Here is a 27,408-nt window from a genome sequence, read left to right as displayed (position 1 = left end):
GATGGGATCGCTGCGGAACAGAGGCTTGCGGCGGCGATAAAATTGTTTTGGTCTCGCTCCGAGGGTTTCAGAATATATGGATATTTATAGGCCAAGAATTAGGGTAAACGGAGCTAGAGTTGCCCACAAGCCAGGGTGGCGCCCTTATCCCCCATAACACGCCCCTGCCTTGTGGGGCCCTCATGGGTCTTCTGGTCCTTCCTCTAAAAAAATCGTCAAAAAGTTTTGTCGTGTTTGGACTTTGTAGATATGGATTTTCTGGAAAGCCAAAAAATACCAAAAAAAAACATGATCTGGCACTAGACACTAAATTAATAGGTTAGTCTAAAAAAATAATATAAAATGGCATATAAAGCATACAAAAGTGATAATATAATAGCATTTAATAATAAAAAATTATGGATACGTTTGAGACGTATCATTAAGCAAAAAATTCTGGCAACATTAATAGGAACTTGCAATCAACCAAATTTATGACATTGTTAGGACGAGTTTTTTCAACTTAGGTCCTTCATTCAATTATTTTACTTCCTTATTATTTATTTATCTTAGTTATTTTTTCTTTAATTGTACTTCATGTACTTCAAAAAAACTAAAAAATAACAAAAAGATTTGCATTGCAACAAGTAGTTATTTTTTGTTTTAGCTTAGTTATCATAGGTACTTCTCTTGAAAATACCAAACTTTATGACTTTACAAGTACCAATAATGATGATTTCATTAAAACACCTATTTCTTGGCCAATTACTAACTTTGAATCTTAAGAAATCAACCTTGCTTTATTGAACTTGGTAATGAAAGATCAATTTTATAGTTCTCATAACGAAGATGTTACCTCTCATTTAAATAATTATTTTGAGCTATGTGATATGACAAGAATATATAAAGGTGGAGGTTGATATTGTCAAACTGAAACCTTTTATTTTCATTAAGAGCTAGAGAAAAAGAATTGTTGCTATCTTTACCTAAGAATAGTATTGATTCATGGACTAACTATAAAGTTTATTTCATTGGAAAATACTATCCTCCTGTAAAAATCATACAACTAATAAATCTTATCATGAATTTCAAACAACTTGAGCATGATCCTATAGCCCAAGCTTGGGAAATAATCAAAATTATAACTAAAAAATGTCCTGCATAGGTTTTGATTGATCAGATGGTATTACAAACTTTCCATGATGTAGCAAACTATATGTCTAGGAATCTACTAGACTCTATTGCAGGTGGGACCTTCATGGAAATTATATTTTGGGAAGAGCCATTAATCTACTTGATGAGACGATGACAATTTATGGCCAATGTCACACAAAAATAGCTCCAGCAAGTAAGAAGGTAAGTTCTGTTTAAGAAATTGCTTGCTTAAATTATGAAGTTGATATGAGTATGTCTATGATTACTTCCAAACAAGTTCTTATAGATCCTAAATATGTTCCTATAACATAACTGACTGAACAAAATAATGATCAAGTTGATATGAACTTTATTGTAAGAAACAATTTTAACAACAATGCTTATAAGAACATTTTGGTAACAACTATGCTAGAGCATCTTCTTAAAATACCCAAACTTCTTATGAAAGTTATTACGCCATAATAATATACCTACATATCACACCTAAAGGGGGTCACTTGTTATCTTCGATGGTGGATTTTATTCATCCGGGTTCTAATAACTACGATGAAGATCTGGTTAGACAAACTTTATTGTCTAGTGATGCACATGGGTTCTTTCCAGCCCTCTACCTCAACATGGCATGCAAGATTTTATCGCTTGGAGCTTCATAAAACGGTTCATTTCGGTTGGCACAAAAGTGTTACGATTCACGTAACACAAAAAAAGTGTTGATTGATAAGAACGACCAACTTTCACTATAGATGTGTATACCCTCGATTTTTTTTGGATAGTGCAGGTGATAGGGCAACAAAAAATATAGCGTACTAAGTAATATTGTATTTATTTGCACTTAAAATAGGGAAAAAATGGCCTTAGGGCCCCTCTGCATTGTCTTTCCCCAGGCCCCTGAAATCTCAGGACCGGCCCTGTCCGAAAGATACAAAACACATGTTATTTCTCTGCAAAAAAGAAAGACAAGTTGAAGGAGGCTGGGGATCAACGGAATTATTAATAGAGCCTGCGAAGTTGATGTGTTGGGAAGGCAGTTTTGCAATTCCTACTTCTTTTACCAGACCAGGATATGTCCATGGTGGATGTTCAAAATGTTCTGGGGTTGATTGCGATTAGTACCTGGCATTTGTGGTGGGAAAAGACGTAAGTTGGTCCATGAGGAGACAGTTCAGAGTGCCTTACAGATTTCAATGAGAATTCATGCACTCACGACTAGCTTTGCCATTGCTTCTTCTCCAAGGCTACCATGAAAAATGAGGATGGATCATGCCCCCTCGTGGTTTCGTCAAACTAAATGTGATGCATCTTTTGATCAAGACCTGCTTAGGGACACTGTTGGGGTGGTCCTGAGGGATAACAAGGGCATACTCGTTGAATGTGTGTGTGGGGGGGAGGTGCGCAAATGTCTTAACGGTTGAATCTTTGGCTCTCAAATTCGGTCTATCACTTGCACAAAGGGCGGGGCTACAATCATCTCATTATTAATTTTATAGTTTGGATGTCTGAATCCATGAAGAATGTAGGACAATCAACGGGTGCGGCGGTGGTGATTTTTGACGATTGTTATCAGTCTGCTTGTGATTTTCGTATTTCTAGGTTTGAGCATTGTAAAAGAGTAGCAAATAAGGTCGCTCATGAGCTTGCTAGGTTGGCTCAATTTCATCTGACTAATTGATTGGTTTGAGAAGCTTTTAGATGAAATTGTGGCCCTTCTCACAGACGACGTTACAAATTAAGTTGGTGGTTTGATTTTTAAAAAGTGTCATAAAAGAGTTCATTGCTACACACACACAAATCAATATTGTGGTCAGTGGCAAGCTTGGAAAACTAGACAACATATCACATAAAGTTGATAATCTGGCACATGATGTTGAAATGCTTAAAATAAAAATATGCCTTCTAAAGATGATATGTCTAAGTCTTTAAAAGCTATACAAGCTAAAATATACTCCCTCTGTCCCAAAATAAGTGTCTCAAGCTTAGTATAATTTTGTACTAAAGTTAGTACAAAGTTGAGACACTTATTTTGGGACGGAGGGAGTATTATACAACTAGAACACTTGTCATGGTTAGGGCTAGAAGGGAGAAAGAGATATTGCAAAGAGAAACTAGATGAATTATTTGCTGAAAGTGGTATTAAAGAGGTCAAGACTTTAGGTATCATTGAAACCACTATTACCGAGGAACTTCTTAAAGGATTATATGTTCGCAATATTCCTAAAAAATGGTTTGGAGAGGCCATGAATTTAGTTAGTAATGCTCCCACTAGTTTAATATGATTGCAATTATGTCAAAGTGGCTTTGGAGAGGTCAAAACTGTAGGTAGTGTTTATCCCACTATTTTGGATAAAAAAACTTATAATTGTGATGATTGTACTCTTGCTGAAGTGATAAAGATTCTACAAGAATTTGTTAAAATGCCTAATGCTAATGAATACAATAGTCTTTACATAACACATTGCAGAAGGCGTCATAAAAAGCTAGTGAAGAAAAACTGAAACTAGAAGTTCTATTCCAAACAAAAATAGAAGATGGATGGGAACCTACCATTAAGATCACAATTAGCAACTTTGAGTTTAATGATTTATGTCCTAGCATTTTGTATGATGTTTCTGGTTTAAAGACTATGTCTGATTGTTTCTTGAATTTACATTTAGCAAGCAAATTCAACTGTAAAGAAGCGATTGGGAAGAGTGGATGATGACCCTATTATAGCTAAAAAAATTAAATAATACATTTTTATTAATTTTTATTATAGCCATTGGGCAGTCGTCTGAAGGTGGGCCTCCATTCGTCCTCCAGGAAGACGATTAGCTCCAGTCGTCCACCAGGAAGATGATTAGTTCTAGTCGTCCACCGGGAAGATGATTAGTTCAAGTCTTCCTCCATGTAGATGATTAGTTCCTGGCCTGGACTTTTTCATAACCGTGTTCCCGGGAACCCTTTGCCGCCATCTTCTCTCCCGCCAAACCTGCCTTTCCCGCCCAACCTGCCTTTCCCGCCATCTTCTTTCCCGTGAACCCTGCTGTTCCGCCATTGTTTTCCCGCCAACCCTTATGTTCCCGCCAACTTCTTTCCCGCCACCCCTTCTGTTCCCGTCATCTTCTTTCCCGCCATATTTCTCTTCTCGACTTATAAAAAAAAACCATATAGAAAGGGTTGGTAAGCAGTGCATTGTAGTCTCGTCAAGATGTCCCATCCTCATTATCCTTTCGATCGTAGTTTCCGCCCAAGTATGTCGCAATGTCTTCTGAGGTTAGCCAGCAATTTCGAGATAAACAAAAGTCCAGGCCAGGAACTAACATCTTTCTGGTGGACGACTGGAACTAATCATCTTCCTGATGGACGACTGAAACTAATCATCTTTCTGGTGGAGGACTGGAGCTAATCATCTTACTGGAGGACGACTGGAGGCCCTGCCCACTAATCGTCCTCCAGGAAGACGATTAGGTCCAGTCGTCCTCCAGGAAGATGATGCCGTATTATTTACCAAAAATATCAAAACGATGTATTATTTCTAAAAATTAATAAAAAAGAATGTAATATTTTTAAAAAATAGCCCTATTGTAGCAAATCGAATTATGTTCCCGTGACTTTACAGTAATGGATATTGAATGCAATCTTTCATGTCCCGTTATGCTAAGAAGACCATTCCCGAGAACAATTGAGGTTGTTATTGATATGAAAGAAGGTCCGATTCCCTATAAGAACAGGGATGGAACACTTCTCAATGAAGAAAATTAAACTACCAAAAAGTCACTTTGGTGCATGGAGCCCTATATTTTGAACAGTGTCAAAATGGTATTTTGAAGTTCCAAAAAAATATTCAAAAATAATTCCACATGTTTATATGGATGTATGTTAGACACGTGCAAACTCAGACGATGAAATAAGTAACCATGTGAGTTACACACAAATGACAAAACCATGATTTTGAAAAGATGAACGGTGCATGTATTCAGTATTTAGAAATCGTCATTTTGTCAAAAAAAAAATATAGCTCACGTGTTTACTGATTTCATCACCTACACATGTGTAATATCCATCCATATGAACATGTAGAATTCTTTTCGGCATTTTCTGAAAGTTTTAATGTGATTTTTAAACTATTTAAAATAAAGTCCTCTAATACACCCATGTTCCAAAAATCCACTCATCAAACTACCCTATAAATCTATTATGAGAGCAACATATTCTTCGGGAAAATGATAATGCAAAACCTACACCTATTCGGTTAAAGAAGTCAGGTTTATCAATATAGACAGATTCATAGCTTAGGATTCAAGCCCTACCGGAGCAAAGTCAGTGGGGCACAGAAAACAAGTTTGCCAAAAAAAAAACTAAGAAATCATAGAGGCACATGAAAGAAAGTCATATGATGCCACATACCACAAGTCAAAAAAGAACCTCCAAAGTTCAGAACACAGCAGCCACACTATAAATGTTTTGAGTAAGCTTCCCATTGGCTGATCTCAGTTTATATATCGGATGTATTAGTACATACATACATATAGCCATATCAGAAAAGTACTGCCACTGTCTTGCTATTCATGTATATACCATTCCTCTCTAGAAAAAAAAAGATAGAATCACTACCGACGGTTTTACATAAACAGGAAAAAGGAAACCATCTCCAACAAATTGTTTGACAAATGGTGCATCTATTGTACTAATTCATCACCATAGAAGATCAATATTTTTTGTAAATAAATTCATTGTCATCCACAGATTCGGCTATACTGGCTGATATCTGCAAACATTTTCTAGAATACAGTATTTAGAAGCTTGGTTTTGAAGCAGGTCGCCCAACCCTTCCTTTTTCCGCATATTTACACATGCAAGCCTGTTGTCACTTCTCATTAAGTGCTGGACAATGCAGAACAAAAGTTGGCGGCTTGTGAGTGAAAAATCAAGCTGTTCTATGAAAAGATCAGAAATGCTCGCGGACAATGTACCTGGTTATCTTTCCAAGAATCTGTTAGTATCTGTGATACTACAATACTACAGATCTCCACATATATTGATCTGCAGCGAAGATTTAATCAAGCTGGGGAGGCAGGATTACATCACCACAGGTGGCTGCTATGATTTCCACATGGAAATTGAACTGGGAAAGAACAGAAACACAACATGTACTCCCTCCCTTCCTAAATACTTCCTCCGTTCCAAATTACTTGTCGCTGAAATGGATGTATCTAAAACTAAAATACATCTAGATACATCCATACGTGCGACAAGTAATTCGGAACGGAGGGAGTATTTGTCTTTCTAGAGATTTCAACAAGTGACTACATACGGAGCAAAATGAATGAATCTACACTCTAAAATATGTCTATATACATCCGTATGTGGTAGTCCATTTGAAATCTCTAAAAAGACAACGGAGGGAGTATTTTCAGAACTGAGACCCTGCAAGACAGAAAATAGGAACATTATTTTCAGAACAGAGATCCTGCAAGAAAGAAAAGATAACGGTTTATTTTTTTCGTTTGGCACATCGTATGTGGTAGTACTAGTGAAGTAACTTACCTGTGATGCTTCTCTTCCTTGCGAGGGCAAATCTTCATCTCTTTTACCTGGATCATGATGATCTCAGGTAAAAGCTCAGTTCGTCATTCACAAATCGCCAATTGAAGCTTCTTTGCTTCTTCCTCATCTCTTGCTTAGTGCCAGGTGGCATCAAATGAGGTCATAACCGTTTAAAGATCGGGACACCATTAATCCATTATGTATAGAAAAAGGCCTTATAGCAATGCCTTCGTTTGTTACTTCGTGAGCATATGCAAAGTTGCATCTTCTGTCCAAACAGCGTGATCTGCAACGTTGACGAGCCTTCTCATCAAAACAAATAAATAACACCCTACCCGTTCTGAATTTTACAAGTGCACTAACTTTAAAAAATTAAACAATAATTTAAGAGTGCATAAAACACAAACATGAAAATGTGGATATAATCATTACGAAGGATGCTGTGTTAATCATATAATCACAGGGAATGCTTCATCCCTTGTGGATAAAATTGAAGTCTAATATTCATCAGACATTGTAGCACTATATTTATATGCAGGAAGAAATGTTTGTGCATAGTAACTCCACAGTCCATGGAATGGACATAAGTAATTCAATGCAGCATGTGAAGGCAATAAGAGGTAAAAAGGGGGAACATTAGGTTCAGCTTAACTGCAGAAAACAAAGGGATAACATCTATTTGCATGTATCCATGTGCTATACAAATTTAGATTTTTCTTATTACTTGCCTATTTCACAGGTATGCGAAGGACATGCGCAAACTCAGCAGAATTTTCCAACCGAGACACCTTTTACTGCCAACTAGCTTCTTGCAGTTTCTTCTTCATAATCCTAAAACTCTGCTGCCCAGTTTCTGACCAATTAAATGAAGCACCCCTATTCAGCATGTCTGAAAATATAGGTACTTTAGATGGTGCATCCTTTACAGGAACATCGTCATAGTCTGCATCAACGGAGAACTTGCGGTCATTACATAATTCTTCAGATATGTAATGAAATGATTGTAATTCTTCATATATGTATAACATTTGAGGTGAAGTCTACTTCATTTTACTACACAGGAACTGAAATGATTGTAATTCTTCAGATATGTATAACAGTTGAGGTGAAGTCCGCATGCTACTCGAAACACGCATAGGCAGTGAGGAGCGATGCCACACTTCCAGATGGGGCACTACGGGTTGGTGATTACAGAACTGACATGGCACCATTTGGTTATTTATCGCGAACCCCACAGAGACAATTCGGGGGGGGGGGGGGGGGGGGGGGGGGGGTAGTGGGTGGTTAGTGGAGGATTACATCCATAAGTTTGATCCCGTAGGTTTACCATTTTTGGGCTGTGAGTATGTAAGATAGATCAGTCTTATGTGCATGTGTTTTGATAATGATGGACTGAAGCAGAGGATCAGGGACCAAATTACAGAAAATAATAGTGCGTATTACTGTTGCTGAGGGACGTCAATCATAATACATCACTAATTTTGTCTCACCTGAGGACCTTGGAAGATGATATTGGATTTTCAAAAATGTGGAGGCACCATTATCCTTTTTATGGCACAAAACTCGAAGGAGGGTATGGACATCATGTACATTTCTTCTCCGAGCAGTTGCGGGTTCAGGATGGTGTGACATATGTTCACTTGCTTTCATCAGCAAATCAATGATTGTATCAGCCTGAAAAACAGCAGTTGGTAGCTTTCCTTAAGTTAGTTACTGCATAGCATTTCTAATGGATAAAAGATTGAAGAAAAAGAAGCACTAGACCTTTAGCACATAGAGGTCTAAAATCTGCTGAGCTAATTTAGCCTCCTTTTCAATAACATCTGATGGTAAACCTTGGCCTTCTGCTATAAAAAGATCCTACAAGAAAATATTCAGCAGTTACAACAAATAAATCTTACAATCATATGTCCAGTTTCACAAACTTGTCAACTTGTTAAAATGATATGCTCGATGTCTTGCAAGCCTCTTGCTTCTTTTCTAACTCACAGTATGTACAACATACAAGTGCTTAAGTCTTATTTTTTTCACCTCGAGCATAGCCAGATCATCTTTCATCAAGTTCACATCTGTCTCCAAAAATGCGCGGGATGGACCTCCATCCAGTAGGACCCAAATGAATCCTTCCTAATTAAAGGTAACATTTGAAATTTAACCATCTTGTACATCAAATAAATAAGATATTTAAAAAAAAACTGCACCTATGAGAGCATTAGACATATACCATGCATGCTTGAAAAACTCTCAGCACAACTCGGTCTCTCAACACGTCAACGATTAGATCACATACCTGATCAAGAACCTGCAGCATATGTCGTTCATCAGTTAATAAAGCTAAAAGCAAGACATGTTTACTGACTGAACATGTAGGTAACTAGGTATCCCAAGTTTGGATTCACTGCCTGTTCAATTGTAGGGATAAAAATCTCCATGCGTGCACTTTCAACGCTAGTACGGTACAAGGAGAAAAGAAGCAAGTCCCTCATATCCCAGAATACAGCCCTTGTTCCTGCAAAGCATTTCTCTGGCAACTCAAGTGAACTGTATCGGGATAATGGTTCTTTCAAGAAATATCAGGCTAATGCAACAACAGAAGAGTGCAAGACTATTATTCCTTATAAATTTAAAATGAAATGTTGTTTTTGTATTGCTCGTGAACGAACACAGAAAGTTTCACAATTTCAGCAATAGTACGTCGCGATGATCTATCGTGTACCTTACCCAAAGCACAACTTGGTCTAACTAAAGTGCTATACAATGAGCTAGTTGTGTTATAATTGCTCAGTGGGGGTATATGCACATTACAAGGAGGAAACATAAAGCGAGTCCCTACCAGAGAGAGAGAGAGAGAGACTACTCCAATATAAAGCAGCTCAAGAAAGAACAGCTCAGCCAATTGCTAGAAGTTATGACAGTATACACTATATAAGCCATATGGATTTTATATTCTTCTTCATATGTTTCCCAACTGAATATTTATGCAGCCAAAGGAGCACTAGATTAGCAATTTGATGGCAACTCTAGCAATAAACTATCATGGGCACATGGCATCAGGGGTCCAGCCCGTCAAGTGTTGAGTCCCATGGACTTGGTGCACCTAGGGCAGCCATAGCATAATACTAGGGTCGGCTGAATAGGCATAAGAATAATTTAGTCATCAAGGGAGCAAGTTGATATTTATGTTAGGTGGAAAGTCATCTTATCTTTAGATGGAAATTTTGGTTCAGACATACTCCCTCCGTCCCATAATATAAGAGCGTTTTTGACACTAGTGCAGTGTCAAAAACGCTCTTATATTATGGGACGGAGGGAGTACATTGTTTCTCTAGAGATGAGTTCAGTTGGTATTTTAGGCCTGAAAGGGTTCTGGTACACACGGCTCTGATTCTATCAGTCAGGACTTCTTCAAGTTCAGCGCTCTCAAACATTAGTTCCACGAATCCACGGTCTAATCTCATCTTTCTTTTAAAATCCCTCCCATTCAGCCATGCTGATCAGCTCAATACGGTAATTACCCAGATGTACTAGTCGAACGTTACAACACTTCCCTAGATTTTAAGAGTTAAAGATAAACAAATAGCAAAATGTTTCTAACAGGTTGCCTGTTCCATGATGTCAACAAATAGAAGTGAATTGTGGAGAGCACAGACTAAGTAGCTCACCAATGAAGTTCAAGATTGTGTCAGTTATATTCACTGCAGTCCTTCGCACATCATCAAATATTGTAAATAACTCATCAATCGACTCATCAGAAGGCGAACTTTTTGAAGTAGCTCCTTCACTGGTCATACAAGACAAATAGTCTAACAATCCCACAGCTGCAAGAAAAGAGGAACACACATTAGTCATTTATAATTTTCCTTCCATACACTGCAACCCAAAGTGGTCGGACCCTTCACCGGACCCTGCGCAAGCGGGAGCTACATGCACACTGCAACTCATTAACCGAATCATCACAAGATGACGATTTTTCGGAGAACTCCTTCAGTAGGCATATAAGACGAGAAGAGTCTACCACTCCACGACTTCAATATAAGTACAGGAAAAAATACTACTTATGCATAAGGTATCATCTATAACACTAAGCTTGGCAAACTTCACATGTGGACAACTCATAACTCTTGCTTAATTTGTTTTGCTGTTATGCCTAGGAGTCTTTGTTTCTGTTTTTGTCTTGCGGTACTTTTGTTATATTGACGATTTCAATCTAATGAAAAAGACAATAGTCAGTTCAACAACAACAACAACAACAAAGCCTTTAGTCCCAAACAAGTTGGGGTAGGCTAGAGGTGAAACCCATAAGATCTCGCAACCAACTCATGGCTCTGGCACATGGATAGCAAGCTTCCACGCACCCCTGTCCATAGCTAGCTCTTTGGTAATACTCCAATCCTTCAGGTCTCTCTTAACGGACTCCTCCCATGTCAAATTCGGTCTACCCCGCCCTCTCTTGACATTCTCCGCACGCTTTAGCCGTCCGCTATGCACTGGAGCTTCTGGAGGCCTGCGCTGAATATGCCCAAACCATCTTAGACGATGTTGGACAAGCTTCTCTTCAATTGGTGCTACCCCAACTCTATCTCGTATATCATCATTCCGGACTCGATCCTTCCTTGTGTAGCCACACATCCATCTCAACATACGCATCTCCGCCACACCTAACTGTTGAACATGTCGCCTTTTAGTCGGCCAACACTCAGCGCCATACAACATTGCGGGTCGAACCGCCGTCCTGTAGAACTTGCCTTTTAGCTTTTGTGGCACTTCATCCACCTGGCTTTGATTCGATGGTTCACATCTTCATCAATACCCCCATCCTCCTGCAGCATTGACCCCAAGTACCGAAAGGTGTCCTTCTGAGGTACCACCTGGCCATCAAGGCTAACCTCCTCCTCCTCACACCTAGTAGTACTGAAACCGCACATCATGTACTCGGTTTTAGTTCTACTAAGCCTAAACCCTTTCAATTCCAAGGTTTGTCTCCATAACTCTAACTTCCTATTTACCCCCGTCCGACTATCGTCAACTAGCACCACATCATCCGCAAAGAGCATACACCATGGGATATCTCCTTGTATATCCCTTGTGACCTCATCCATCACCAATGCAAAAAGATAAGGGCTCAAAGCTGACCCCAGATGCAGTCCTATCTTAATCGGGAAGTCATCAGTGTCGACATCACTTGTTCGAACACTTGTCACAACATTATCGTACATGTCCTTGATGAGGGTAATGTGCTTTGCTGGGACTTTGTGTTTCTCCAAGGCCCACCACATGACATTCCGCGGTATCTTATCATAGGCCTTCTCCAAGTCAATGAACACCATATGCAAGTCCTCCTTTTGCTCCCTATATCTCTCCATAAGTTGTCGTACCAAGAAAATGGCTTCCATGGTCGACCTCCCAGGCATGAAACCAAACTGATTTTTGGTCACGCTTGTCATCCTTCTTCAGTTGTATGTCGAAAAACAATTCATAACTCTTGCTTACGGTATCAACAGTCCAAGAAGCCCATGGCATAAAGGCTCGAATTTCTCAACACCAATGCTCCTAGACATGCATATGAAATTCCTCTAGAGCAGCTCGTTAAACAGTCTTCGAGCTTGTAACCGTTTTTAAGGTCAAGCTAACAGCGGAAGAAAAAGGCATAAAAATAATCGGTTTACCATGAATTCAAGGATACCATGATAACCATGTGATATGAAAAATACAGAAGAACAAACTTGTTCGGTATTGCTGTGGATTTTGAAACACACTTACTTCCTATAGATTTGAACATACTAGTTAGTTAATAGCATTATATTTTGGAGTTAAAACAACAAAATCTTGCTAGTACGAATAAGACTGGTAAGTTGAAAGCATGTTTTTGGATCTACAACAACAAATCTCTCACTAATTAGATTTCCACAGCGCAGCACTGTAACAACAAAAATGGGCCGCAGAGGGTGGATTACCTGACTGGACATCGACCCAGGATTGTTTGATGCCCTCTTCTATGGTATCAAGTTGATCTCTAATGTACTGCAGCATTCAGCAAATAACTGGATCATAAGAAAATTGACACTAAAAGTAGCGCATGTTGTGACAAGAATAATGGAAGCGATTCTGTTTATCTAGACCATGTAGAAGATTAAAAATGCCGGCAAAGTTATATAACTTCTATGAAATCATTCCATGACAAGATTAGGGATGGTTTGAGCGGGTGATGCTATCCAAAACCCGCCAACGCAAGCCTGGTACTTGTCTGGCCCTCCTTTCATAGACAACCGGTATGGTACCAACCGGAATGGTACTAAACTGGAGGTGTGACGTGCTGAAAAGGGTATAGCTGGATGTTCGTGGGCACTGGGCTGCTAAGAGCTATTTGCAAGTGCGGAACTCATATGAAGGAAGTGGCTCGATATGCTTTTACCTAACACAAAGCAGGCTTGCACAATTATGTGAGAAGTGTGGAGTAGTGAAGCCATTTATTACGTATTTTGATATTCGAGTAACCATGTCATCCCAGTCCCAGTGCATTCATGGGTATCTTCCATGTAGGAGACAAGCCCCCTATGCCCACGCTCCACGGGTGCACCCGGCTCCATGGGCAAGACTGCCATTTTCTCATATGTGTTTTGGAAACTCAAAATTATTAAAATAAACCTTTGATTATGGAGGGGTTATGCTTGGTGCAGTGCCGAGCTGCGCGTCAAAACTGACAGAGGACTTTTGTATTTATGATGTTTTTCCATAATTGAATAACCCATGTTCAAAACAAAACAAAAACTTTGATTCTATGACCATGGCAGCATTTGATTAAAATTAACACAAATGTGCATCTACAAAATGCAGGTCAGAGACGCATCGCTGAAAGGGTTTAATGAAAAATCCAGTCATGCGGTTTGGGAGGGGGTGGGGGTGGGGGGTAACCAAAATGTCTTTACCTGAAGGGTGTTGAGTTTCACACATAATTTTGGGACTGTCAAATTGTTCAATTTATTAGCCACCTTTTCTTCACGAACTGCAGACTCAATAAGTTTCCTTTTGGCAAATGGATTAATTGATTCCGCATAACGTGTCAAGACTGGCGCAACAGGAAGCAGGGTAGCTCTAGAAACTGCAATCGACAGATGAAGAAAAAACAGTTACTGATACAACAAAGCAAAAGTAATTAAGACAGTTTTTAAAAAGTAGATGCTATATACTTGTGAAACTGCTACATGCTATTGTGCTTGATAAGTATTAACGCATTGGTTAAAAGCAAAGAAGATGATGGTTGTAGCGGTATCCCACAGCCTCTAGGATGTGGTAGGCAAATGTATCAGTCTTTTGATTAGTTGATTCGATTCATGTATATTTTCAGTTTTTGTTATCTGCACAAAGTTAGGGACTACAATGACACAGGCGTTTAAACAACTCACGCAATAAAAAAAAAAGCTTTTATAGCAATGCATCAGCATTTAACTTCCATAGCAATGCACGAGTATTTAGCTGGTATATATGTCTAATAATCCAAGTACTAATTCAAATATGTACTGAAAACAGTACCACATGTAGCAAACTCATAATCTTTTCAAAGATACATGATGTTTCACATTAAATTATAATAGTCCTTAAATTGCAAGAATACACAGAGATCTCATGATACCGATTGACAGATCTGTTAATAGTAAACCTAGTCATAAAGCTGCACAAGTAACACCAGCATCAGTATGATGCCGACTCAGTGTAGTCTTCGTTCCAAGATCATTTGAGGTCTACAGTTCACTTATAAAGTGAGCAGTTCCGTTGACACACCTGACGCGATGAGATTAGGACTCATGTTGGTTACTTTCTGTCGTACCTACTACAAATGTACTGTACAAATGAGACCTCGTGGGTACAAGATAGGGCATTGCCATTTACGCAGAATTAAGGCATACCTTGTTGATTTTCCATGTGAAGCAAATAGACTTGAAGGCTGCTAGTGATCCCTATAAGCAGACTCCGCAGGTGGACAATATCCAGAGGTAGACTTGAGTTAAAAAACTGATCAATAGTCTGCACATAGAATGATCAGATAAGCCCCAAGCAAATAAAAGAGTATTAACTGAATAAAAAATAAGGAAAAATGTGAGTTTGTAGTAGAACAGCCGTCAGATTGTTTTTTTTAAGAACTTCAACATTCAGGCAGTGACTGGAAATAATGAAGATTCTGCCTTCATACTGAACTTTCAAATATTCAGATTGCATCAAGATCAGATAGCATATTTTTAAGGGAAACCCCGGCAATATAAATAGGAGCCTAAATTTGTGTCCATGATGATGAACCCAGGTGGTGGGATTGTACATCCACTCGCGCAATCAAATAAGCTAGGCTCATTTCCTAGTAATCACCATGTTTACTAATAAGTTTGCACCAAGTCATCCAAAAGCAAGGGATTTTTTTTTCTTCTCTTCATTTTCTTCAGGAACATAAAATATGGTGGTAAATGAGCTCATTAGAAGAAAAGCTGACCTCCTCCACAATCCGGAAGACTTCAACCATAGATGTTGCTAGTTTCCTGTGAACTGACAGAGGCTCCCAATCCTATGGACCAGAGATGCAACAACAGCCCGCATAAACAATTTTTGTCTTGGACAGTTAAAAGAAGACAAAAAAATACATACAGAAGGCAAACAAAAGAAATTTATGATGCATAACAAAAGTCCGAAGTAAGAGTTAGCTATTAAAGAGGAATCTAAAATAGAAAAATTTGAAGTCACCAACTAAAGAATGTCATATGGGCTACCGTCATCTTGTTGCGATGGCAGTACTAGTTACAGAGTTGTGTCAATAACAACAACCATATGTGTCTGATTATTACATATGTAGCACCAGTTCAGTTTTGTTGAAACTTACCATGCCAGTTTCAATAAAATCAACACTGAGCTATCCCACTAAGGGTGTTCAAATCTGACGTTGTAGTTAATATTATTGTCTTGTCATAATAAATGAAGCTCAAATTTTCTTCTTTCTTGGCAAGATTTAACCTGACTGCAAGACTGTAACTACCAATTTAACATCATAAAATGCATTGAGCTAGCAATCAAGTTACTGTATGAACCATGTGGCACTAAAAATGAATGTGATCAAATTTGCACCAAATAATACCCGCATGCACAATTTTACAATCACGTCACTTTATACCAAAATCTACAGAGGAACTTTCCTATTTTCCATGTGAGCATCAACGCAAAGAAACAGAATCATTTTCAGGATGTAACAACAACAACAACAACAAAGCCTTTAGTCCCAAACAAGTTGGGGTAGGCTAGAGGTGAAACCCATAAGATCTCGCAGCCAACTCATGGCTCTGGCACCTGGATAGCAAGCTTCCACGCACCCCTGTCCATAGCTAGTTCTTTGGTGATACTCCAATCCTTCAGGTCTCTCTTAACGGACTCTTCCCATTTCAGGATGTTCTAGCATAATTAACTATGCACTAAAAACCTTAGCAGTGAATTTTGCATAGGGTAACAAACCTCAATCTCAATGGTACGCTTTGTCCACTCGAAAACATTCTCGTGTTGAGCATGAAGCCACTGAAGAATGATGGGTGAAGAAAAACGATCTATCTGTTTAAAATTAAAAAGGTGTCATTAGTCCAACATAATGTAACCATGGAAATGCCACTTGGCACACCAATACAGTTTGATCTAAACTAAAAATGAGACCAAGTGATATCTCATTGTTGTACTTTAATGTTTGCCTCATAAGTAAATGGAAACTGACTGCTGTTGTGATAAGTTGCTTGCAAGGTATTGAAAGTTAAGTGCATGAAATTTGTTCCATGTGCCCCCCAACTCGGTTGTTTATAATTTCATTTTATTTTGCGAAAGTGTATAAATAATTGTCTTGGCATTGTAATAAGATTAGGTTTTGAAGTTATGAATAAACTACTAGGGAAGTCATTGCGTCAAGATGATTGTGTCAAGAAACAGCAAGGCATCTACGAAATCAGGATAGCTTCGCAGTTTGACAGGCACAATAAAAAAGGTTCTTAGTAGCATATCAAACCACTGGCTTCCATAGTTCTACATTACTTTGGTACCACCAGCTATGAAATTAGTAGAACGGATTATACAAGATATTTCATGTTTACAAAAATTGCATCATAGGGGTAGAGGGAGAAGATTATTTTACACTCATTATGTTCTTAAAAAAAAGCCCAAATGTATAAAGCATTTCTAAGTCCTTTTCAGGATAAAGAACACTTCCAAATATTGTGTATCATGAGCACAGAGCACATCCTCATGCCTTACCATGTATGGTTTTAGGAAGTTGGACAATGAAGACCCAGCAGCTTCCCCGTACATCGAGTAAAGTTTCTGAGCTATACAGAGCTCAAAGCTGTTTGATGCTCCAAGTATCTCTTTCAAGTTTTCTGAATGATCACTCCCTTCCAGGAACAGCTCCTTCACACCAATGGTAGTAGCAAACATCATTACAAGTTGACACAATAAAAATATCACAGTTGAGCTGGACAAGGGAGTTTACTAACCAGTTGTTGGCCATAAAGTAGGTGAAAGACAGTTAGTGCTACTCTTCCAGCTTCAGGATAATATTTGTGAAGTACTGGGCTGAATGCAGAGCACTCTTTCTCCACTAATAGCTTTAGCTCACTTGCAAGCAATATCAATGGATGCTTAAATTCTGCTTTTGATTGGCCATCTGCTGAAATTAGGGCCTAATGAAGCATAATGGAAATATGAAACATTAAAAATCATGCTCTAGTTTTTGCCAAATGTATTGATAGTGGGACACAGGATGGTTTAACTCACATTCTTATATGCAGTTTGAATGGATCTGACAACGAGTATGTGGATCAACGTAGATTCTGGTGTACTGCCAAGCGGGGTCCCAATGAGCTGAAATAAATCGAAAATATATCAAAGCATTCCACTGTGAACCCTGAAAGCAACTTATGAGGCAAATTTGAGCGTCTTAATGAAACCAAAAATTATTAATGAGGCCTTGTTTGGATGGGACAGATCCCAGGCCATTCAAACAAGGCCTAATAAGGGGAACAAGAGAAGTTAGCATCCAACACACAAGACAAACTAACTGATGAGCCAAAACACCCCAAGTGACTTTAGATGACAAGAGGGATCAAACTGGCCAAAAGGGAGCACTCGTGTCCGTGTTTTATTAACACTGTCAAAAGAATTGACGGAATTACTATGAGAAAGATCAATTCAGGCCTTCAAGATGATGATCTACATCTTATCTTAACTCCTTACAGCATTGATTACATTATCAACCACGGTACGAACATGACTAGTGAACAATCTGATCCAAGTGAAACTTTTTTTGTTTCTTATCTCCTCACATTCTGTAGGTCATGACTAAAGTCTGGAAGTAGACATACAAAGCAAAATGTGTGATCTACCACATAACATCTTTAAGGAAAATGTTTTTTTATGAGGAACGTTCATGTACGGCTCACCGGCAAGTATTTCCTAGTTTGAGCAAGTTGTAAACACTTCTTTTCTGAGAATTTCCCTGCTGAATGGACCTTAGTGTCAATTATCATGACTATGTCAGGCCTTGCAGGGTATATATGACTTTGATAGTTTGGAGTTAAATATGTTACATCAATATTCAAAGATTATCTCCACTTATGTCAAACTAACACAAGAATATTTTTATTTAAGGGCAGGATGCATTGGATATACACTCGAGGAATTAGGTATTGATTTAATTAAGAAAAATAGGCATGCCAATTCAGTTGTTGAGGACTCAGTACTGGCCTCCTGGATGGTGGGATCGTGCATCCACTCCCCCTTTAGTTGGTAGGCTCCATTCCAGGTTAACGAGGGTGCATGTATGAATAGAAGTACTTTAGGAGAATTATAAAAATATCTAACCATGGCTTCCTCATCATCATCAGTAAGATTTGCCGCCGAAAGTAATACCAAGTTCAGCATGCTCTCGAAGATTGAACAGTTAGCCTGCAGCAGAAAGGCAACATTAAGAAGCTCTTATGGCAAACTTTGTCGCAGCATTATACCAGTTTTGCAGATTGGTTTCTGGTAATATAAATCGGAAGGGCCAACCCCTTCTTTCCCTATATAAAAATAACTTTCAGAAAAAAACAAATGCAACTCGCACTAAATCATTGTCAAAACTGATTAAGGTGAAGGCCATGACTCATGAGACAAATAATAATGGATGACTAACCTGCATCTGCAACTGTTTTAAGTGTTTTGAACTCAAGTTTTTTTCTCGAACATGCATTTGTCTAGGAAGCTAGTCGAGCGCGAGCCTAGGAGCATCCGCTTAGGTAGCTGGAACCTCTGTTTGTAAAGCGTCCCTAAAGCGTCGCTTAAGCGACGCTTAAGCGTTAGAGCGCCCTCCAGGCTCAAAGCGTCCAACTCGCTTTAGACATGTGTCTAAGGCGTCCGCCTTAGACACTAAAGCGTCTGAAGCGCCTGCTTAGGCGTCCTGATTGGCGCTTTAAGGCAGAGAGGACGCCTTAGACTTGCCAGGCAGGGTACAGAGATTCCTGGCAGGGAAACAGGGCTGGGCTCACATTTGAAACAGTTACAGGAGGGGAAAGAAAGAGAGAGAACCAAAACCAGAGCGTGCAAATATCCAGGCTTTCAGCTCTTTCCTCTCTCCTCTGGCAGCAGCTTCCTCAGATCTGCACCAGCCTTTTCTGCTCTGTTGTGTGTTATGCTATGCACAACTCCTCTGCTGTTAGGTGCTACTGCCTCTCTTATAGCAATTGGCTAGTTGCTTACTGCTTAGTGGATGGATCAGAATATATGGGCTCACTGGTGGATTAGAATCAACATATATATGTCTCACTAAATGGTGCTCTATTATACTGCCCATCAGGTTCAGAGTCTGTCTAAAGCGTCGCCTCGCTTTACGCTTTATCGCTTAAGCAGTGAGGCGCCCCCCAAGCGCCTCGCTTCGCTTTACCGCTTTATAAACATAGGCTGGAACATAGGGTCTCTGACAGGGAAGCTTCGGGAGCTAGTTGATGCAGCGGCAAGGAGAGGCGTTGATATCCTTTGCGTCCAAGAAGCCAAATGGAGGGGACAGAAGGCGAAGGAGGTGGAGGATACCGGCTTCAAGCTGTGGTACACGGGGACGGCTGCTAACAGAAATGGCGTAGGCATCTTGATCAACAAGAGCCTCAAGTATGGAGTGGTAGACGTCAAGAGTGTGGGGACCGGATTATCCTGGTCAAGCTGGTAGTTGGGGACTTAGTTCTCAATGTTATCAGCGTGTATGCCCCGCAAGTAGGCCTCAATGAGAACACCAAGAGGGAGTTCTGGGAAGGCCTGGAGGACATGGTTAGTAGTGTACCGATTGGCGAGAAGCTCTTCATAGGAGGAGACTTCAATGGCCACGTGGGTACATCTAACACAGGTTTTGAAGGGTTGCATGGGGGCTTTGGCTATGGCATCAAGAATCAAGAAGGAGAGGATGTCTTAAGCTTTGCTCTAGCCTACGACATGATCGTGGCTAACACCCTCTCTAAAAAGAGAGAATCACATCTAGTGACTTTTAATAGTGGTCAACACTCTAGCCAGATTGATTTCATCCTCTTGAGAAGAGAAGATAGGCGTGTGTGCCTAGATTGTAAAGTGATACCTGGAGAGAGTGTTGTCCCTCGGCATAAGCTGGTGGTTGCTGACTTCCGCTTTCGGATTCGTGCCCAGCGGGATAAGTGTGCCAAAGACGCTAGAACGAAGTAGTGGAAGCTCAAGGGGGAGGTAGTTCAGGCGTTCAAGGAGAGGGTCATTAAGGAGGGCCCTTGGGAGGAAGGAGGGGATGTGGACAATGTGTGGATGAAGATGGCGACTTGCATCCGTAAGGTGGCCTGGGAGGAGTTTGGAGTGTCCATGGGAAGGAGAAGCTAAGCTAAGGATACCTGGCGGTGGAATGATGATGTCCAGAAGGTGATTAAGGAGAAGAAAGATTGTTTCAGCCGCCTATACCTGGAAAGGAGTGCAGACAACATAGAGAAGTACAAGATGGCGAAGAAGGCCGCAAAGCGAGCTATCAGTGAAGCAAGGGGTCAGGCGTATGAGGACTCTACCACCAGTTAGGCACGTTAGGCATGAAGGAAGGCGAAACGGACATCTATAAGATGGCCAAGATCCGGGAGAGGAAGACGAGGGATGTTGGCCAAGTCAAATGCATCAAGGACGGAGCAGACCAACTCCTAGTGAAGGACGAGGACATTAAGCATAGATGGCGGGAGTACTTGATAAGATGTTCAATGGGGAGAATGAGAGTTCTACCATTGAACTGGACGACTCCTTTGATGATACCAGCAGGCGTTTTGTGCGGCGAATCCAGAAGTCTGAGGTCAAGGAGGCTTTAAAAAGGATGAAAGGAGGCAAGGCGATGGGCCCTGATTGTATCACATAGAGATAGTATGGCTAACCAAGCTTTTCAACCTCATTTTTCGGGCAAACAAGATGCCAGAAGAATGGAGACGGAGTATATTAGTACCAATATTCAAGAACAAGGGGGATGTTCAGAGTTGTACTAATTACCGTGGAATTAAGCTTGCCATACAATGAAGCTATGGGAGAGAGTCATTGAGCACCGCTTAAGAAGAATGACAACCGTGACCAGAAATCAGTTTGGTTTCATGCCTGGGAGGTCGACCATGGAAACCATTTCTTGGTACGACAACTTATGGAGAGATACAGGGAGCAAAAGGAGGACCTGCATATGGAGATTTAGGCTCAGTAGAACTAAAACCGAGTACATGAGGTGCGGTTTCAGTACTACTAGGCGCGAGGAGGTTAGCCTTGATGGGCAGGTGGTGCCTCAGAAGGACACCTTTCGATATTTGGGGTCAATGCTGCAGAACGATGGGGGTATTGATGAAGATGTGAACCATCGAATCAAAGACAGATGGATGAAGTCGCACCAAGCTTCTGGCATTCTCTGTGACAAGAGAGTGCCACAAAAGGTAAAAGGCAAGTTCTATAGGACAGCGGTTCGACCCGCAATGTTGTATGGCGCTGAGTGCTGGCGGACTAAAAGACGACATGTTCAACAGTTAGGTGTGGTGGAGATGCGCATGTTGAGATGGATGTGTGGCCACACGAGGAAGGATCGAGTCCGGAATGATGATATACGAGATAGAGTTGGGGTAGCACCAATTGAAGAGAAGCTTGTCCAACATCGTCTGAGATGGTTTGGGCATATTCAGCGCAGGCCTCCAGAGGCTCCAGTGCATGGCGGACGGCTAGAGCGTGCGGATAATGTCAAGAGAGGTCGGGGTAGACCGAATTTGACATGGGAGGAGTCCGTAAAGAGAGATCTGAAGGATTGGAGTATCACCAAAGAACTAGCCATGGACAGGGGTGTGTGGAAGCTTGCTATCCATGTGCCAGAACCATGAGTTGGTGGCGAGATCTTATGGGTTTCACCTCTAGCCTACCCCAACTTGTTTGGTACTAAAGGCTTTGTTGTTGTTGTAGAAAATGTGACACGAAGTACAGGCAAAGGCCAAAAAGAGCGAAAATCTAGAAAAATGATCCTAAAGCCTAACTAAAGAAAAATCCGCAGAGACACAGAAAATAGCATACAAAAGAATTACAGCAGAGAAACAGAAAACTTATGTTTATTCGGCAATAAAAAAATTGGCAGACCATGGTTATGATTCAAGAAACTATACTTCCATCATCTGCTTGGCCTATGATAAATTTCTAACATGGACATGGATATAAACATTTGTCAAACCATAGGTCACAAGACAGTCAGGTTAACTTCAACACCAGCCTGAACCAAAGAGTGCATCTAAGAAGTAATACAGATGACCTAGGCTATAATCCTCTATTCATCCTTCATGAATTACAGAACAGTAATTAAATGATATAACTTGTGTTAACAGGTTTGGTACAACATGAAGGCATATCTAGCTATAGGTTGATGGCCTGATGGATTACAAAAATCCTCAGCTGAAACATTTAAGGATTCAAACAAGGGAGGTAACAAACCTGACTGAAGTATAAGTGATAATTCTTCAGTTGTCTATGGCACCACATGTTTATTTTAAGAAGGGCACTGTCCACCAAATTTAGAGCGCCATTGCTGCCAAATCCTTCCACAGAACAAACAAAGCTATCTATATACAGCTCTGCTTCTCTAACATTACTATGTAACTTTAGTTTCTGTATCTGAAGGTCTGTCTGTTTCAGTAGAAGAATTTCCCCAGTTTGAGCAAACTGAACAGAAGGAAAATAACCATACAAATCAGTATGACATCACTGGCATGGCACTAGCACTAACAAAATGCTCTTGCCAAGAATAACATTTTTGAAGAATGGAAGAAAGAAGCTTTCCATGTAAGAAATGAAGTAAGCAGAGTAAAAACGAATTATTTTATTATCATTCACAAGACAATCGATTGAAACAATGAACTGTACCATTTGTTCAAGAATAAGTCTGAAAACGTTTCCCAATTCTACGTTGCTAAGTTCACCAAACAACATATGTCAATGCCATTCAACATGTTAGTAAATAACAGATCAGCAAATCCCTACTGCCCTTCAAAATAACATAAAATTAGGTGCTTCTACAGCACTGGAAATGAAGGTAATCTGATGGAGAACCTATACATTCACTATGCAGTCATTTTGAAAAATGAACCTACAGCACTGGAAATTAGGTGCTTCTACAGCACTGGAAATATAACAGTTGGTGGCGCTGACCCGTTTGCCACTCCCTTTGCTCTGACAAGTGGGATCCATGCAGTTTTCTAAACTGCCCCCGAAGTTGAGTTGTTTTTGCCCACAAGAACCACCCAATCATGTGGCTTAACCCAGTATTTTAGGTCCACAATTTTTTGTAGTACTATATTATCAGCCAAATTTGAACCAGTATGTGTAGTCTATGCTATATATTGTCCATGGCAAAAGTGAGTTCACTGTTTCAAACATGCATGTCATTTTTCTGGTAGCGCCAATAAAAATATAATGTTTATATTCCTTCTATCTGTTTGTGACAAATGGGTCTTCTGCATGATTATAATGCCAACGGACGAACAACTTGCTACTACAAAAGAAATGCCTATTATTCAACCCTGAACTCTGGCTAAAGTTCAGTTTTCAGCCTTGGACTCTAAAACCGTTTTAGTTACAAACCCAATCTACTGGAACATACTTTTCACCCTCAGATGGTTCTGCAGGTGGTTTTAACTGACATGGATGCCATGTGTCCGCCACCTCACTGCCATGAACAAACAAATATTACCATGAAACACAATCTAAAACAAGCCCCACCATTTGGATTAAAAAAACCACAAAAAATGCTAGAGATGTAAGAAAAATTGTTAGGAACAGATGAATACATGGAACTTGGTGACATGGCAATGATGGGTGGACACGTCATCCACATCACCCAAAACCACTTGTGAAACTACCAGAGGGTGAAAAAAGCATGGTTTCAATAGTTGAAGGTTGTGAACCAACCGGTCTTAGAGTTCAGAGTTGGAGAATGAACTTTTGCCAGAATTCAGGGTTGAAAAGTAGAATTCTTCTGATAGAAAATGAGGAACAAACATAGTACTCCCTCCGTCCGGAAATACTTGTCTTCAAAATGGATAAAAGGGGATGTATCTAGATGTATTTTAGTTCTAGATACATCTCTTTTTATCCATTTTGATGACAAGTATTTCCGGACGGAGGGAGTAGTAAATAGACCTTCTGGAAAAGCACCCAAGCATACAGGGCGTCATGCAACTTTCGGGTAATGCCCAATATAGGCCAGGTCAGCTTCATTGTTTCAAGTATTTCATCAGCCTCCTGGTAGCAAACAGAATAACACTGTCAGGAACTCAAGATGCTGCAACCTTTGACTTAATGGCACATTGTCGTTCAAGAATAATTCAGCTATATATGCAATAAAAGCAGGGTGTGTTTTTTCTAATCATACCAAAAAGAAAAACAAACCTCTACAAGTTGTCCATCTTCAAGAATATCGAAGACGCTGGAGAGAAGTTTCTCATATAGCCTAGAATTAAAATGATAGCTCTGAGTCCAATGGTAGGTTTCGCCTTTAAGGCCAAACTTCTTTGGAGCTGCAGATAGTCTTGTATTGTATCTTTCAATAATAGTCAAGACCTCAATACGCCCATCAGGAACACTCACAACCCAGTCCTGGAATAGTTTATGGTGCAAATACAGACGCAACTCAATATCGAGACTGAGGCCAACTTGAAGAGAAAGATTAAACAATTGATGAGACACTAGTAACATTAATCAATACAAAGTGATGTAAGATATGGATAATGGTACTTGCCTCTGTATTTTTTAGCTTGGAGAGAACTATCCGCAATGTTTCACTCATACTGCACTCACGAGATGCTGAGAACAGAAGTAATTCTTCTAGAACATTTGCCTGGACAGCAGAATTGTGAATAATAGTTTAAACAAGCATCCATGCTGTAGAGAGAAACAACTAAAGATTCTTGCCTGTCTTCTCTGCCATTGTACACGCAATCTTTCTGTTGGGAAATCAAATTTGCCAACAGAGCTTAAGAGCTGTAGTGATATGCAAGGCACGTCAAGTTGTCCCTGCACCATCTTCGAACCAATACGTCTTAAAGCTCTCTTAGCCAATGTATCCATAGATTCTGATATCTGAAAGAATGTGTTCTTATAGTGAGTTCTATCCACACTATCCCCTTGTATCATAATCAGGGAAACGGAATAAAAAAAGAAGTTCAAAATCACCAAGAACCAAAAAGAATAAACTTCTCTTAGCTAGAACCTTCTGTCCTCGGATCACCACAGGAAAATTTGGAATCCAGAAAACAAGAAGAAAATGGTATTTTAAAGGGCAGATAAAAGGGAAAACAAATAGAGTCCTTCGATAGTCTAATCCTCCTCAGATCATTATGCAGTATGCACACTTCCAGTCCTCAATAAAATAACACATGGAATGAAGGGAGACCACATAAGTTTGGCATTATATGAACATAAAGAATCTTGCTATCGTTGCCAGGTATTTCAAAAGCAAATCACAAATGTTATTTTTAGTTAAACTAACAAAAAGACGGGATAGTGCAGAAATTGGTGAAGGACCTTGCCTCCATTTGTACTCGGATCAAATCAAGATGGTGAGTATAATAATTTTCCATCTGAGGTGCTGAATTAGATCCTTCAGTCTTGGACCTCAAACCCTTCAAGAACTTAGGCTTCTTTTCTCTCTTCTCTTCAGCAAAGTACATTTTTCCACTGTTGGTTACATATCATTAAGGAAGAGATCACAACAATGAGTCAATGGTGTAAATATGAATAGGCACATAGAGTCGAGTTTATGTGTGAATTACCTGACAAATAGAGAAGCAAGAAGGACCTCATAAGCTGTTTCTCTTAGATCATCATCAGACAATTCTTAAAGGTCGAATACAGAGTACATAATTAGTTCAACAATACAAATTAGGAAATCATACTTGCCCTTCGTAAAAAGAGGACGGGGGGAGCAAAGCACAGCACAAATGAAGCATGGACATTTGTCTACCTGCATTTAATCTAGGTAAACCTAGAGAAAGAAGATCCATTTCTTTGGCTTGCTGAGGAGTCGTATTTGTCAAACTAAGATCCTTCAGAACATAGGATGCTCCCTGAATGTTAACTGCTACTTTAAAAGAATCACTATGTTTCCTTGCTCTACTTGAGTTCTCTTCTGCAGGTGGTTCGGGTCCAATGTCTGGTGCTACTTTCTTTGGAGGAGAACCAGAGCCTTCTGGCCTTGAAAGAAGAAAATATGAGTTCCCTGATGGCGAGCTCGTCTGTTGAATGGAAAATTCTTAACATTTGCAGAAAAATTGCAAGCAGTAGTTCATGGATCATTAAAATGTTATTTAACTTCTAGCATTTAATTGGTGAATTACAGACCAAGGTGTAATGGGTTTATGTTTAACACTCCGTACAAAACATCAAACATGGTAGGGCAAGACGAGTAATTATTATCTTCATATAAAGTATTGTGCAGAAGCGCAACACGCGTATAAACCTCGAAAATCATGGAGGGCTGCTTAAATCTGGTAAAACTCTATTCTTCGCATCAAAGGCTAGTCATCTCAGATATTTAACTACAGTAACATACTGATTAGCATTGAGGATGGATTCATGTCTAGCTGCATACAAATATTTGCACCATACAGCCCTGTTATTAATGGGTTTTTTACTGCAAGGTGAATACGCATCTACTCCCTCCATTCCTAAGTCTTTCTAGAGATTTCAAATAGACTACCACATACGGATGTATATAGACATATTTTAGAGTGTAGATTCACTCATTTTGCTTCGTATGTAGTCACTTGTTGAAATCTCTAAAAAGACAAATATTTAGGAACGGAGGGAGTATTAGACTTCAGCATAGGCTTCCATTAAACTATGGCTCTGTAACGCTCCTATTGCTGTTGTTGCACGCAATTTGAATGCATTCTTACTATTAACTAGAGGGGGGCAAACATTAGGATCACTCTTAGCTTCCGTCCCCCCACCAGCCCCTAAGAATTTCTGTTGATATAACACCACTCATTGATTGACCAGGAGCAATTATCCAACGAAACAAGGTGCCAGATCAAACTTGGGAGCTGAAATGGATGGGAAATTTCGAGCGGCCAGCTCAGACATACCATGATCGGGTACCTCCTGTCGTCAAAGTATCTCCTAGTGGCCTCCGAAGCGTCGAACTGCGCGCCTGATATATCAACAGAAACGCACGCACGCAACCGACAGTTAGCCCAATTCAATTTTCAG

At 39.9% G+C, this 27,408-nt stretch overlaps 1 protein-coding gene across 6 annotated transcripts; it reads right to left on the bottom strand.

Moving 5' to 3' along the window:
• Positions 1 to 5,566: 5,566 nt before the first annotated feature.
• LOC123046281 (protein unc-13 homolog) lies at positions 5,567 to 27,377 on the bottom strand. 6 transcript variants are annotated; one of them, XM_044469594.1, is made up of 28 exons: positions 27,285 to 27,377; positions 26,162 to 26,432; positions 25,971 to 26,034; positions 25,728 to 25,875; positions 25,111 to 25,278; positions 24,938 to 25,036; positions 24,589 to 24,795; positions 24,340 to 24,441; positions 22,636 to 22,863; positions 18,529 to 18,612; positions 17,443 to 17,529; positions 17,163 to 17,348; positions 16,924 to 17,076; positions 16,144 to 16,236; positions 15,137 to 15,208; positions 14,562 to 14,679; positions 13,584 to 13,756; positions 12,612 to 12,678; positions 10,320 to 10,475; positions 9,060 to 9,166; positions 8,882 to 8,959; positions 8,689 to 8,784; positions 8,422 to 8,517; positions 8,148 to 8,331; positions 7,386 to 7,600; positions 6,658 to 6,943; positions 6,084 to 6,580; positions 5,567 to 5,994 (listed from the first exon to the last, which is right to left on the bottom strand). In XM_044469594.1, the coding sequence occupies exons 1-25, from the start codon at positions 27,285 to 27,287 to the stop codon at positions 7,449 to 7,451; spliced, it is 3,192 nt and encodes a 1,063-aa protein (XP_044325529.1). In that variant the 5' UTR covers positions 27,288 to 27,377; the 3' UTR covers positions 5,567 to 5,994; positions 6,084 to 6,580; positions 6,658 to 6,943; positions 7,386 to 7,448. The 6 variants fall into 6 exon arrangements, with proteins under 6 accessions (XP_044325529.1, XP_044325528.1, XP_044325530.1 ...); XM_044469593.1 differs by having other exon boundaries at positions 6,084 to 6,537; XM_044469595.1 differs by having other exon boundaries at positions 6,084 to 6,537; positions 26,162 to 26,386; positions 27,285 to 27,353.
• Positions 27,378 to 27,408: the final 31 nt, after the last annotated feature.

The sequence above is a fragment of the Triticum aestivum genome, chromosome 2B, assembly GCF_018294505.1.
Source record: "Triticum aestivum cultivar Chinese Spring chromosome 2B, IWGSC CS RefSeq v2.1, whole genome shotgun sequence".
Classification (NCBI taxonomy): Eukaryota; Viridiplantae; Streptophyta; class Magnoliopsida; order Poales; family Poaceae; genus Triticum; species Triticum aestivum.
The sequence above is the reverse complement of the archived record's forward strand: the minus strand, read 5'-3'. Positions and strand labels throughout refer to the sequence as shown.